Here is a 15,319-nt window from a genome sequence, read left to right as displayed (position 1 = left end):
ATATTTGTGTTGCTGTTTGGCTTGCACACTGGAGTAAAACTAATAAAAGCGAAACCAAAACAATTACTGAGAAAATAAACGAAACAGGAATAACTGTCATCTGTTTTAGACCTCAACCTCAATAACAAGGTGACATGTTTATACTTTTTGAACAAATTATACTACGTTTGATAGAGTTATTGAATAGATAATGCAATAAACGTACTAAAGGAACAATTTAAAGCGTATATTTGCTATGTTTCTATTGACTGGTCATTATTAGTAAGAGAACCTTCATTTTCACAGCATGAGAAAGTGGAATATTTTACTAACATGAACCAGGATTTATTGATTTTATTTACTGGAGTTACTTGGGTTTGACGACCTAAAAAGCTAAATCTAATTTAGTGGTTTGGCTATAATTATTAAGTTAAATTATCCCCTACACAGTTCACCAGTTTTCTGATTTAAAGCCTGTAGTTTAATCTGTGTTGCTCTGCTGCCCCCTGGTGTTCGTGTGCAGGTACTTCAGGCCCAGCTGGACTCCCTGATGCAGGGTCAGGAGGACATCACCAGCAGCTGTAACTTCACGGAGCAGGCCCTGAGCCACGGCACCGAGGCCGAGGTGCTGCTGGTCAAGAAGCAGATGGGCGGACGCCTCGTCGAGTTGGCCAACCAAGAGCTTCCCCTGCAGCCCGGCGAAAACGACCAGCTCGACTTCCTCGTGGAGACGGACGGCTTAAAGAAGTCCATCCACAACTTAGGCGCCGTCATAACCACGAACGCTGTGGCGTCCGAGTCTGTGGCCTCGGGGGAAGGGTTACGCCACTGCGTGGTCGGCGTGCCCACATCTGTCACAGTAACTACGAAAGACAAAGACGGCGAGCTGTGCAAAATGGGCAACGCCGTCATCGCTGCTCAGATCTCCTCATCCGATGGCAGCAGAGGAGATGGAGAAATTCTGGACAACAAGAATGGCACCTACGAGTACCTGTTCTCGGTTCCTAAAGAGGGCACTTTTAATTTATCCCTCCTTTTGTATAACCAACACATCAAAGGGAGTCCCTTCAAAATAAAGGCCGCCAAATCCACGGACGTATCCCCAACTTCAGACGGCACAAAGAAGAGGCTGAAGTCTCCGGGCAGTGGGCACATCAAGCAGAAAGCCTTCAAGAGACCGGCGAGCATGTACAGCACAGGGAGACGGAAAGAAAACCCCATTGAGGACGATCTCATCTTCAGAGTCGGTGAGGAGAACCACTTCCTCTGTTTTATTTTTCTTAATTTTGGATTCAAATTAATTCAAGATGGCTACCTCAGTTGGCTGATCTTGGGCAGCATAAAAATGGCAAAACCTCAGTCATTGTTATGGGAAATGGAGTGCAAACTTCTTAAATGTAATTATTCATATCTTTTATAAGGCTGGACTAAAATGACTAAATCTCTTTCTTCTCACCAAAACATACTTTTGATTTCAAACTCTAATCAACATTCTTGTCTTAAAGGTACTAAAGGAAGAAACAAAGGAGAGTTCACAAATCTTCAGGGCGTCGCTGCCTCCACCCTGGGGAAGGTGCTGATAGCAGACAGCAACAATCAATGTGTTCAGGTAAAATCAAAACCCTCTGCTGTGAGAATTTTAGAGAACTGTGATTTACCATAGATTTATAAAGTGATGAAACCCATTTTACTGTATTTTTTAAAAATAAATAAATAAATCACACTCTGCAGACATTTTCTAACGATGGTCAGTTCAGAAGTCGTTTTGGGGTCCGGGGCAGGTCTCCTGGTCAGATGCAGCGACCGACGGGCGTCGCTGTCCACCCCAACGGTGACATCATCATCGCGGACTATGACAACAAGTGGATCAGTATCTTTTCAAGCGAAGGCAAATTTAAGGTGAGTTCAACCTTGTGTCGGCTGAACGTAAAGCTGCTGTAGAACAGACGTGTTCAAACGTCTTAACTTCTGCAGAACAAGATCGGTTTGGGGAAGCTGCTGGGCCCTAAAGGCGTGGCCGTGGACAGGAACGGACACATCATAGTCGTCGACAACAAGGCTTGTCGCATCTTCATCTTTCAGCCCAACGGCAAGCTGGTCACCAAGTTTGGGAGTCGTGGCAACAGTGACACGCAGTTTGCAGGTAAGCTTAATACTGTGTGCAGGGACACGGGATTCTTGGAACCTTAGATTTTTTTGTGTGTGTGTGTGTGTGTGTGTGTGTGGGGGGGGGGGGGGGGGGGGGGGGGGGGGGGGGGGGGGGGGGAGGCAGATAAGATAATCAAATTTGCTGAGTTATATATATAATTTTGCTTGTTTTTTGGTCCAGGTCCTCACTTTGCTGCTGTCAACAGCAACAATGAAATCATTATAACAGATTTCCACAACCACTCAGTCAAGGTGAGTGCCGTTCAGAGCAGCTTTATTACTTATTCAACATTTTTACTCTGTACAGGCACAAACCCCAGTGTTCTAATATGTAACATGTTTTAACTTGCTGTAAGCTTCCATTAAAGAGAGAATTTTCTGCTTTTAGATTAGGCCATTTAATTAAATGTTTGCACAACAGGTTTTAGGACAAAAATCATCTCTAGACGGGACATTTTCAGCACACGATGCTGTTTCTCATACATATTTAAGTAAAAAGAGTTTCTAGTTTGCTGTCAGCTGCAACTTTGCCTCAAAATGTCACCATATTCAGACGTTTAAAAAGAGAGAAATCCTGTGATGCTCTATTCAATTAAGACTGTTTCCTCTGTTGCATGTGTTTAAAAACCACACGCAGGTGTTCAACACAGAAGGAGAATTCCTGCTGAAGTTTGGTTCAAACGGTGAAGGAAACGGTCAGTTCAACGCCCCCACAGGAGTAGCGGTGGATGTTAACGGGAACATCATTGTAGCCGACTGGGGCAACAGCAGGATACAGGTTGGTGAACAAGTCAACACACTTTACCTCCGCTGTCTGAACTGAAGAAACAAAGTTTAGTCTTGACGACTCGAGGAGCCAAGGGCGATTCTGGGCGGGTTTAAAACTAAAGACTTTTTACTGGTGGAAACGGGTCGGCACACAGGGACGAGGTGCAGCAGTTGGCGGCATGGTGTGCCAGGAACAACCTGTCACTCAACACCTTAAAAACCAAGGAAATGGTCATAGACTACTCTGCATTACATTACATCAATGGCAACAACACTTTTAAGGTCTTGGGGACCTACATCTCAGTGAACCTCTCCTAGTAGCAGTTAGTTCATCAATTTATCAGAATTAAACTCTTTCTACAAACTTGAGTTGATCACAGAGCCATCTACAACAGATATTTTTGTTCATAGCCTTTCCACAAAACCTCACTTTAAAAAACTCTGAACAGTCCCTTGAAATCAAACTTAAGTATCATGTGTCCAGATATTATCATACTTTGTGAATACCTTGTAAATAAAATGTATATTGCAGAAAAGATATCATACACTGGAGATTAAACTTGCAGTCCTGTCCTCCTCAGTTCATGTGACCAGCTGTTTTATTTATTCATTCAGATGTTCAGGTAGAGAGCAGAAAATAAAAAGCTGGGAGCCAGTAGGACACATTTTTCTGATGCTCTTCTCTTTCCTTGTCTCTCAGGTGTTTGATGGCAGCGGTTCTTTCCTTTCATACATCAACACCTCAGCAGACCCGCTCTATGGCCCTCAGGGACTGGCGCTCACCTCAGACGGACACGTCGCGGTTGCCGATTCGGGCAACCACTGCTTCAAAGTCTACCGCTATCTGCAGTAGCCCAACATTTCTCGTGTGTAAGAATGAATATACTGTCACTCCGTTTGGTCTGGAGAGACCGGAAGATTTTGCACTTACTCCCCTTTTTTTTCACCCTTCCATTTCTGTCGTCGTGCCATCTGCGTGATTTCTCACCTCGTGTTTGACTCTCGATGCTGAGGAACCAGGACACATTTGAGTGTGAATGAAATGGGATGACAGGAGCCTGCTGCTGGTTCTGGTTGGTGCTTTGAAGAGTCACTCATGACCTTGTTCACATTCCATCGAAATTGTGCCGATTTGGTGGGGACAAAGCTTTAATGGTGTCATAATGTTAGATATACAGCAGCAAACCAGTAATGAATGCTGATCTTGATTTTAATTGCAGAATTTTTAATAAAAGCAAAGAGTGTTGATTTCTTTTTTTTTAACAAGTAGCAGATTTTTGGAATTGTTACCACAGCTTTCTGTTAAAATACCCTTAAGAGTCCTCACAGTTTGCCTGTTCACTATAAGAACATCTACTGCACTGTAGGTAGCATGATTAGACATCTGCATGCTGATTTTATGAAAAAAACATCTTAAAAGCTGCTATAAGCATTTTAAAAAATCATTGGCTTTAATTTTAAATGCAGGGTTTATTAAAATTGCAGTACACATAGTTCAAGTAGAAATGAAAGCAAATACTAAATGTTTGCCATCATTTTACATGAACAGCAGGTTGATCATTTCATTGGTTTGTTGTGGTTRCTTAAACACTAAACACAAAACAGTGTTAAATTATGCACCTGTGTGTTGTAGACTTGTAAGAATCCTAACATTTAATGTCACACTCTGTGATAAATGTGCAAATGTAGGCTAAAATTATATAAAATAATTATGTATACTGGTCAGGGTTTATTTGGGCTGAAAAAAGGTCAGATTTGCCACCAGAATTAGAGCTGCTGAGCTGTAATCAATGTGTTTTTATGTGTTTTTAATATCGATTTATTTGATCAGAACAGACTGTCTTACCTTGATAAAATAGATGCACTGCATAGACAAACACTTGAAATATGCATTTTATTGTAAATAAACCCACTTAATATATGTTCTTAAAAACAGCCTTTTATTCCCACATTAAGCACACAATTGTCTACTTGTCTGTTGAATTTGGTCATTCGGTTTCTACACTGTCCTGTAAAGTTATTTTGTCTCGTTTATATTTGTAATGCCAAATGGAATTAAAGTGCCGATGAAAGTGAATTGTGTTTGACTTTGTGGAGATGTAAATTTATAAAAATGAAATAAAATGTATGAAGCGTTTGTGTGACGGCAGAGGGCGTCAAACCAGGAAGTGAAATCCTTAAACAGATGCCTTCATGCGCAGTCGGAACAATGAAGACTTAAAAGTGGCAACTCAAAAACAGTGTTTTCATCTTAATATAAATTATAAATATTTTTCCTTAAGGATTATGTATATTTCTTATTTTTGTGTTTTTTAAGCTGTGCTTATCAACTTAATAGTTTAACTTTAAAGTAATTTTCCAGAAGTCGAAGTATTTACGAGGTTGTTTGAAGGCAGCACTGATTTGCGCGACTGCTCCGCGGGAAATTCAGGATTTACCGAACGACTGTTTTGTTTGGCCTGCAGTGTATTTGGTTTCAACCTGTAACCTTAAATTACCTTAATCGTTAATGCTAGTGGATGTTATTTATACAGTCAACATCACATAATGGTAAGCAAACGTCCACTTGTAGACGGTATGACAATCGGGTATCTGCTGATAAATGTACACTCGCTTTTGTTTAGTTGGCTAAGAAAAAAAAAATAAAGACATTACATTAATCTGAAAGAAGCAAGTGCCTCAAATGTAACATTTCTCACGCGAAACCAGATGTAATCGAGACAGAAAGCTACGAAGTTACTGCAGTCTGTGGAAAAAACACTCGTCTCCCTCTACAAGTAAAGTGCGTGGGAGGCCAATGATTTATATTCTATATACTTAACTATATAATCTAACACAAGTCATTGTGGAAAGCAGTATTGTGTTCAAAGTTCAGTAAAAATGCGCTTTCTGTACGGTTCTTCCAACCCAATATTTACATGAATTGTCCATTTCATGTTGACTTCTTATTCAGTCAGTTTACGGATCATTAGTATTAACATGGACTTATTGGTAAGATGATAGCTTTATTGGTGAACTAGTTTCTGGTTAAATTGAGCATTTCTTGTCAGGTTTCAACTTCTTGAGATTTTACTGCAGCCTACGTGCTGTGACTTTACATTACTGCCCCCTGCTGGACAAAATTAACTTCCGGTGCGTTTACTCTGTAGATGATGGATGGATGGATGGATGGATGGATGGATGGATTTGATTTGATTTGATTTGATTATTTTTTGCCCAATTAGATATTTACTTGTTTACAGACGAGGATTAGGGCCACACATCAATCAATCAACCAATCGTTTTTTCTTGAGTTCTGGCTTTTTTCCTCAGAATGGTACCTATTGAAAACTGGAATTCTACCAGTAGAATTCTTTAATTAAGACTTTGATCTCAGAAGATCAAAGTCAGAAAAAAAATATTTTTTTGTTCTGTGGCCCTAATTCTTTTAAACAATAATTTAATTACTGACAACTGCCATATGTATTTCATGTTGCTTTGTAGCCTCATGTTTTTCTGAACTATTTGTTACACAGAATTCAATTTTTTAATTAATATAAATGTATTTCTCTTCCAACTCTAAGCTACCACTAAGTCCCTTTGCAGTGTCCTCATTCCTTTTTCCCACTTCTCTGTATCCATGCTTTTTCCTTTCCCCTTTTGTCCCCACGGTATAGTTTTGTTAAAATCAACCATGTCCAAACATTTCTTTAGGCTGCTGTTCTGTGCTGCTACAGCTCGCTCGCTCGCTCGCTCACACACACACACACACACACACACACACACACCTTGATATTCACTTTTGATGCTTTCAAGTGGGGTCATAAATCTTCATGTGTCAGAGTTTGATCTGTGGACAAACAATTGATTTAATCACTTATTCCAACAGACATGTTTTGTATTTTGGTGTTTTGTGATTTTATTGTGATTTAAGATTTTTCATTTCAGTCAAAGAAGAAAGGACTGAGTTTGGAAGAGAAGAGAACACGTATGATGGAGATTTTCTTTGAATCTGTAAGTTTTAACATTGGTGATATGCTGTGTGATACTTCTCAGCCTTCATATCTTCTTGGTGAATTGATCGATCGTTCTGTTGCATGAAAAAATATTATTTGTTATAACCTGGTCAATTTAAATCCAGCGTGTCGTCATCATTAAACTGTTTTTGTGAAGTGTGTAATTTGTTGAGAGGTGAAGCTGTAGCTCAATGGTTGGAGCCACAGTCTTGTAATCATGAGGCTGTGGCTTTGAGCTCCTCAGAAATCTTTAACAACGGTTCAGTTTTCTGATCAGCACTTTTACAAACATCGCACAGCTGAGGATTACAATCACATGACAAGTTGTTAAAACATTCAGTTTTTCTCCAAGAAGGTTGATTTTTTTTATGCATGTTTTAATTTAATCTGAACACTCTAATTTGGATTTGAATGCTGCTCTAATGTGCATATTTTAAGGTATTTTCTAATAGATTTTAATATTTTCTCTTTTTAATATTAAAACACTCTTGTGTTAGATCTGAAATGTCTTTGCTAGACATGCAAAAAATTATTATATAAACATAAATTGTGAAAGATTTATTAAGCAGAGTTGTGCAGAGAAAAGTAAAAGTGTGATTTTAACAATGATAAATATTTGTCCCATCAGCTTCTCAAAAGCAACTAAATGTAGCCGAATGCACCGTATTCTAATACAGATGTAGTTGGATAGTAATTTATTGTTTAAGATTTGAAAACAAACTCAAACATTTCTCTCTCTTTCTTTTTTTCAGAAAGATGTGTTTCAGCTGAAAGACATTGAGAAGATTGCTCCCAAGGCAAAAGGCATAAGTGAGTCAATAATTAGTTGGTTCATTTTTTTTGACAGCATTTATTCATTTAATTTAAAAACAAACAAATTCACATACAATAAAAAAAACAAATCAAAATGAAAGGTAGCAGAAAGAAGAAAAATCTTACAATATCTGCTCCATTTAACTATAATAATAGTTTCAAACAATAACAATTTATTGAACAACGTAACGTTTCTACAAAGAATAATTTCAGACTTGCATGAAAAAGCCTCTGCATCCTTTTTACCTTCTTGAAACCGACGTGGTGATGTTCTGACAGAGTAGCTGTGGCAACCAGGAMGTGCCGCTTCCATCTCTGGGCCTTATTTAGGCTGCAGAAAAAAAACAGAACTCCACCCATCAGCAGCAGCGATTTCATAACGCGGAGAGCTGTCGAAAGCTTTCGACTATCCAGTTTAACCTGGATGCAGCCGGGCATTATGGGTAATTATTGTAAAAACATGGATAGAATTTCTTTTTTGCTAAATTTGTACACATTTATGAAATTTACACTATAGATTTTCATTAAAGGTTAGAAAAATGGGTCGTTAAACATTTTTATGAATTTTATGATAAAAATAGCCAAAATTTTCCTACTCTGATTTTTTTGTGTGTGTGTGTATTCTTTGGTTCACTGTGATAATGCAGTTTGTCAAAATGAAAAAAAAAAAACAATCTAAAATCATAAAGCTGAGGTTGTGCTGAAAATAATGATACCAAACAAGGCAAGGTAAATAGTTTTTAAGGTGGAAATATAAGGGTAAATTCAAAATTTGTCAAAAACAGCCAGACCTTAGAGGGTTAAAGGAAACAATACCAGAAACAACAGGTATTATTACCTGAGCCGGACAACCTTAAATGAAACTGAGTGAATCCATGATGGGTTCTTGTTTTAAAGTGGACAAAATGTTAATCTGTAGAAACTGGATCTTGTTGCTGTGATTAAAAGCACATGGCTCAGACGCCCCCACTGAGGCTTAATGTAGTTACTGAAGAGRGGGTGCAAACAACAAAACAGTGATAAATATTACAAAGCTTTGTGATGTTAAGCAGGTAAAAATTAAACATGAATAAAGGAGCTTGAACAGAGTTTTAACAATCCATTCAGTGGTTTTCATTTTCATCCTGTTTTTTTTATTTTTTTTATTTTCTGACTACTGCTGTTCATCCTCTGAGCAGATTAGCTTTTTCAGTTTCACAGTGGACGGGCTGAACAAAGTGCGTGGGAGGATCGCGTTTCACCGCTGATGCTGCTCAAAATCTGACTTCTGCTCTCTCTTTTTTTTTCTTGTACATCCTCTTCGTGCAGCGAACTCATTGGTTTTAAAGAGTGGAATTGACTGCACATGTGTGGGTTTAGTTCAGAGGGTTTCTAAATCTATGCGCTGCCTACAGTAACGGTGAGAGCTGATGATGATCCTCAGTAAAGTGCAGTGAGATAGTTGATGTCAGGACATTCATTATATACATGCAGATATGTTCTCCTTTTTTAGGGACTGATTTTTAGCTCACAGTTGATCGGCCAATTTCAAGTAAAAAAAACTATTTTTGTGGTCTGAACTATGGTCTGAAGGATGTTTGTAAATTTGAAGTGATAGGGATAGAAAACTGTAACTTGATTTTTCTTTTTTTCTTTGGAGAGAGAACGTGTATTTACAATGAACAAGTGGTTGGAGATGACATCTAGATTCTGTATTGATTTTCAAACGTTTCCAAGTGATTTAGTTCAAGTTAAATCTGTACTGCCTCTTGAAGAGTCAGCCGTTTGTCCCAGTAGGGTTACCGTAGTTTTTGAAACATGTTGCAGGAAAGGCCATGTTTTTTCACATCCCCCTTTTTTTTTGAGCCCCAAAGAATATATGTCTGTAAATAGCATTTGATGTCTTTAGTAACAACTTTGAAACATTTGATTTGGATCTAAACTTCCAATGATGAACATGATGCTAATCAGCCTAATGTTAGCTTTTCTATRGTTTATTTTCAATGTAAGGTTAGCATTTATGCTAATCATTGGTCAGCAGCAACAGGTATTTATTAAGCATGAAAATATACAAATCGGTGTTTATTTTTGTAAAATAAGCCACAGTTATTTACCTTTTTAAGTTAATTAAAATGCATCAATGATCCTATATAATCACTTTGCAACTCTCTGAGTGAGGTGCTTAAAGATTCCCACCTATATGTAAACATTTAATTAATAATCACTTAATAATTACATTTTGATAACAAATTTATAAGTCAACAAGAAAAAAGTAATAATGTTAATTATATTTCCTGGAGAGAAATTAGAATCAGCTGCTCGGAACAAGAACTGGAATGAGCCATGAAGACTGATCAGTGTGACTCAGTAAATTACCTGCTCACAAATTAAATCACAGATCTCCAAATTRACGGCTCAGGGACGCAATCTAATAATCTGAGGGTCGCTTTCTTTCAGCTCCCATGAGCGTGAAGGACGTCCTCCAAAGCCTGGTGGACGACAGCATGGTGGACTGTGAAAGAGTGGGTACGTCCAACTACTACTGGGCTTTTCCCAGCAAGGCCTTAAACCTTCGTAAGCAGAAACTGGAGGAGCTGCAGAAACAGGTGAGAACTGTCTGTGCAGCACAGACCGAACAATGAGCTGCATTTCCTCTTTTGTTTCTGGTTAAAGCTGTACTAGGAGGCAAAAATGCTTTTTGAATGCCATTTCTGCTTCTGGGTTTCTGGTAAAAAAAAAAATAGATTTCAAACTGTAGTTTACAGTAAGAAGGTCTGCTCATCATCATAAGCAACACGGCCTTTTTAAGAAAATAAACAGCAAACGAGTTAAATGTTTCGTGTTTTGTCGTGACGTGTTCAGCTGTTGGTTTTGTTTACATTTTTAATAATTTAAAACCAAAAAAAAAATACAATTCCAGGTTTAAAAAYTGAGTTGCAATCTTTGATTGCACATATGTGTGAGATTAGTTGCTACAGAAAGTCACTCTGAATGTGTCGTGGTCGATGATGACCTACTTCCTTCTCCTGTAGTCTGTCAGACAGATGGCGTTGGGGTGGTGAGTCCTCTGAGGGCGTTAGCCTCCAGATCTCTAGGGCAGATGTTGAGTGTTAGGAAGCAGCAGGTTGTCTGCGGAGAACGTTTGCCACCAAACGGGCGTTGGTGTTTTTATAAAGTTTTTTTTTCTGCAGCAAAATGAGCTCATTTTTTCTTTTGTACATTAGTGCCATTCCAACAATTTATATATCAAAATGTTCAACACTTTCAGGACATTCTGACAATGACTTTTGGTACTTCAGCAATGATTACTTTTGGAGTTTTTAGCTTTTATGGACTTTTTTTTCTCATTGAAAATGAATGCACTGTCTTCAAACTCTCTAAAACCCTTCAGTATGTTTACCAGTCCTTACTACCTTTTGTTCTGATTCAGTTTTTTTATTTTTTGATAATTTCAAATTCTATCTGCATCCATTTTGTTGATTTGAGCTTTTTTGCATTTTTTAGCTGTTTTCTGTGTTTTTAGCTAATTTCAGCTATTTTGAGCTTTTATTTCAGCCATATTCATTGGTTTGTAATAATTTGAGCTTATTTCTTTATTTAGCCAGCGTGCTCTTTCCGATGCTTTGTGCTAATTTTATTAGCTTTTTAGCAGCTTTTCTATCAGCCTTTTTAGCTATTTCAAAGCAAAGTGCAAGTACCTTTACTAATTTAAAAAAAAAATCTAATTTTCTTATCTGTCTGTTAATCTCYTTGTAGCTTTTTTTTGCTAATTTAGGTACTCTTTTCAGTGTTTTTTGTCCTTTTTTGCTATCTTTTGACTGATTTTTCACTTTCGTGGTCCTACCTTTATCAAAAGTCAGCTGTTTAAATTTAACTCTCATTAACATTAAACCTTTTCAGCAAATATCCTTCAGCATTAAACAGTCATACCACATTTTCACAGGAAATATAATGTAACCAGTTTCATTTATTATAATTTTTATCTCRTTTATTATAATTTCTTTAATGATCTTCTTTAATTTTATCTTATCTCATTTTGTCATCCCATCTTTCATCTTGATTTTAATCACATTCAATTCCATCTTATTTTATCTAATCTCAACTCATCACCTTTCATCTAATTTAATTTATTYTTATCTAGTCTGATGTCCGCACCTACTAGAGTTTCATTTTTTTCTAGTCCCATTTCATTTRATCTCATTTCCTTTCATTTCATTTAATCATTTTTCATTTTATCTCATTTCAATTGAAACGATTCTTATTGATTCCAGTCTCACTCACTTTAACTGTATCTTTTATAATCACATTTCACTGAATCCTATTTCATCATATATCATTCAACCTTTATCATTTCATGATTTAAAAAAAAACTCTATTCATTTCAAATAATTGTCCCCCATCACCGAGGCGAGGGTCTGTCCCTTCGTCTGTTACAATTTCAGAAAGCTGTAACTTTCATATAGAAAGGCTAAAATATAACAAAAATGGTATGGAGTCATCCATGTTGTATGCCCGATCATGCCCTGTGGTCAAATGACCTCATCAAAGCCCCACCCCCTGACAAAAGTAAGTGACCTTTTTTTTTTGGCTTGGAAAGCTCCATCTCTGACCTTCTTGACCTAATCAGCCACAGACTGAGTCAGAACACAGATAACAACTCGATCTCACTTGCTTTCAAGCACAAAGTGCCATTGCAATGACATTTGTTACACATGTGTGATGCCTTATGACCTAAACAAAAGTCTCTTGGAGTCATGGTCCAAACCCCACTGGAAGTCTTCTATTCTATTCTATTCTATTCTATTCTATTCTATTCTATTCTATTCTATTCTATTCTATTCTATTCTATTCTATTCTATTCTATTCTATTCTATTCTATTCTATTCTATTCTATTCTATTCTATTCTATTCTATTCTATTCTATTCTATTCTATTCTATAGTGCCAAGTCACACAAACGTAGTCTCTGGACACTGTACGCATAAAACAATAAATCCAAAGAAGCCAAGATTGTGTTGAATCTGTGTTGAAAGGATCAAAGCTGCCAATTTATCTCTTTTTTTTTTGCACATTTCAGCTAACTAACTACAGCTTTGAACATGCAGACTTTACACGCTGCACACTTCTTTCAACACTGACTGGTGGCGGGATGGTGTGGGTGTGGCCGAGTGGCGAATGCTGATGCCTCGCCATTTGCACATGGTTAGCTCTGAGTCACAAATATGATCCGACCTGCACCATCAAGGAGACCTGCTAAACACAGTGTGATGAGATCACTTCAGCCCCACCCACTCTGCACACGGTTGGCTCTTAATCACACATACGTGAATCAATCTGCACCACATTTTGTGTGCATCATTAGGGAAACCAGSTAAACACATTAGTGAGTTACTTTGACGATATCACTTTAGCCCCGCCCACTTTGCACACAGTTGGACCCATTTACATGATGTCGATTTTGGGTGAAACCACAGGTTCTTTGCTGCTGTTCGGCCGATCGTGTACACGACACCAGCCGTCGTTCTCTCTGAAACCTGGAGAAGGGGTTCTCTGCAGACTCAAAGAAAGCATTTTTCAAGCGTATGTGTTTCTCAATTAAAAACACTGATTGGCTAGTTGTATTTACTCTGTTTTTCGAAAAGGTTGGCTCTCCTCTTCTTTCTTTCACTTTTGATTTTAACAACTTTCACATTAATTTTAGCAGCCAAACTGCTTTTTTTTTTTAAATGAAATTGCAACGTATCATTAAAATTAAACATTTAGTTCTCCCTATTTGTAAATGTCTCAAAAATTATTATTATATATAGATAAATGWTATATAATGTTAAAATGTAACCTGGAGCTCAAGTGAAAATAATGAATGAAGACGTTGGGTCTGACATTGGCGGTATCTTCATATAAACATATACCAGCAGCTAACATAATCTGCGGGCTGTTATTATTCCCAAGTTTTTTAATTACCTCAGTAACAACAGCAAGTTTGTGAAACTAAATAATAATGAAAGTGCTAGGGTAGAAAAGCTAAAAATAAGGCCTTAATTAGCCTTAAAATGTCTTAAATCAATCTTTCATAGGTCTTAAAAACACATTGTAGCTAAATAGGATCATTGTAATTCATCTCAAATTTTAAAATAATTGGTAACATTTATTTAGTTTTAAAAAAATAATTTACTGAATTATTTTGTTAAAGTTAACAAAATTTTGATTTGGTAAAGTAAACATTTGGGTAAAATTGTCACTGAGTTTTTTATTTTTTATTTTTGGTTTTGTCCTGATGCATCTCAACTCATCTTAATCTTTTCTTTTTGATTTTTTTGTATTGTTTTTGTGAAGTTGGTCTTAAAATAAATTTCAAGTGGCATTAAAGAGGTCTTAAAAAGTCTTAAATTTAACTTGTTTTAAGCTGTAGGAACCCTGTATAAAGAAACACCTAAGCAACAATCATCCAGTCAAGTGGTGTGCTTGAATAACACCCCCTTTTGTCCTCGTCCTATCAAGTGTGTCCCTTGAAAAATGCTTTCCTTTTGAAACGCCTACTCGTTTGCACAGTCCCCTATTGGAAGCCAGAGGCTCCTGAATCCTGGTCTCAGTGGAGATTTTCAGGAGCACTCCTCGCGGAGATGTGATATATGCGCAAACAACCGGCACACAGCAAAAGTCTCTTCAAAACTAACAGCAATTATAATAAGTTACAGAAAACAGAGTGTTTTTTTTTTTGTGCGTTACTCACCCTTTGCGGCTTGTAGGAGAAAAACACAAAGCATCCTAGGCCCAAAGCAACGTTAGTTTGTTCACCAGGTTCGGACCTAACTGTGATAATGTAGCTTCTGCATGATCAGAGCCTGAGCGACAGGGTTGCCAGATAAAAAAAATAATAATAATAAATTGCCAAACACAACACACACCTTATCTTACAGCACTCTCACTCAGCATATATGACTGAGTGAGTCATATAAATATACAGCATATCAGCTGTTTAGACTCAAAATATGATCATTTTAAAGGGACAGTAAAATAGTTTACTATGTCCCATTTGGAAACCTTGCACATTACTGCAGCGGTTCCATGAAAATGTGATCTTTGTGTATTCACCCCAGTAAACATTAGCATTTCCAGAGACCAGTTGTGTGTAAATCACATATACAGTACATGATGCGAACTGAACCAAATTTTGTGCGCATCATAAGGGAGACCTTCTCAACACGTTTGTGTAGTTTGATAAGATCACTTTAGCCCCCATCCATCCGTCCGTCCCTCTGTTCACCATATGAGATTATTTAAATACTGAAGGCTGTGGTGACTCCAACAAAACTAACATTTGATCTCATTTATTTTAATCATTTTATTTATTTCATTTTATTTTAAGGTGTGTGAGAGCATGTATTAGATGTTCAGATACATATCCTAATACTTTGAGTGTTGTATGGTATATTTTGTATATCAGCACGAATATACAGCAGGTAAAATAAGTATTGAATACGTCAACATTTTTCTCAGTAAATATATTACTAGAGGTGCTAATGACATGAAATTTTCACCAGATGTCGGTAACAACCCAAGTGATCCATACATACAAAGAAATCAAACCATAAATGTCCAGAAACTCTTTCAGAGATGAGGATGTTCTCATTCTTGATA

At 37.3% G+C, this 15,319-nt stretch overlaps 2 protein-coding genes across 5 annotated transcripts in view; both read left to right on the top strand.

The window, feature by feature from the left end:
- The window catches only part of trim2a (tripartite motif containing 2a), a 26,303-nt gene extending 22,145 nt beyond the window's left edge, over positions 1-4,158 (top strand). For 2 of the 3 annotated variants that reach the window (XM_014011441.1, XM_014011440.1), the window contains exons 6-12: positions 503-1,226; positions 1,485-1,588; positions 1,711-1,878; positions 1,954-2,122; positions 2,309-2,379; positions 2,765-2,905; positions 3,596-4,158. In XM_014011441.1, coding sequence (XP_013866895.1) covers positions 503-1,226; positions 1,485-1,588; positions 1,711-1,878; positions 1,954-2,122; positions 2,309-2,379; positions 2,765-2,905; positions 3,596-3,748 — 1,530 coding nt within the window. In that variant the 3' untranslated portion in view covers positions 3,749-4,158. The remainder of the gene's footprint in view (positions 1-502; positions 1,227-1,484; positions 1,589-1,710; positions 1,879-1,953; positions 2,123-2,308; positions 2,380-2,764; positions 2,906-3,595) is intronic. The other variant, XM_014011442.1, reaches the window with a different exon arrangement.
- Positions 4,159-5,278: 1,120 nt separating this feature from the next.
- mnd1 (meiotic nuclear divisions 1 homolog (S. cerevisiae)) overlaps positions 5,279-15,319 on the top strand; it is an 18,479-nt gene continuing 8,438 nt past the window's right edge. Inside the window, exons 1-4 of one of the 2 annotated variants that reach the window (XM_014011439.1) lie at positions 5,279-5,445; positions 6,823-6,888; positions 7,643-7,700; positions 10,140-10,288. In XM_014011439.1, the coding sequence (XP_013866893.1) occupies positions 5,443-5,445; positions 6,823-6,888; positions 7,643-7,700; positions 10,140-10,288 (276 nt within the window). In that variant the 5' untranslated portion in view covers positions 5,279-5,442. Of the gene's footprint in view, positions 5,446-5,859; positions 5,887-6,822; positions 6,889-7,642; positions 7,701-10,139; positions 10,289-15,319 lie in introns of those variants that run through there. The other variant, XM_014011438.1, reaches the window with a different exon arrangement.

Source organism: Austrofundulus limnaeus, unplaced genomic scaffold, assembly GCF_001266775.1.
Source record: "Austrofundulus limnaeus strain Quisiro unplaced genomic scaffold, Austrofundulus_limnaeus-1.0 Scaffold80, whole genome shotgun sequence".
NCBI classification, from domain to species: domain Eukaryota; kingdom Metazoa; phylum Chordata; class Actinopteri; order Cyprinodontiformes; family Rivulidae; genus Austrofundulus; species Austrofundulus limnaeus.
The sequence above is the reverse complement of the archived record's forward strand: the minus strand, read 5'-3'. Positions and strand labels throughout refer to the sequence as shown.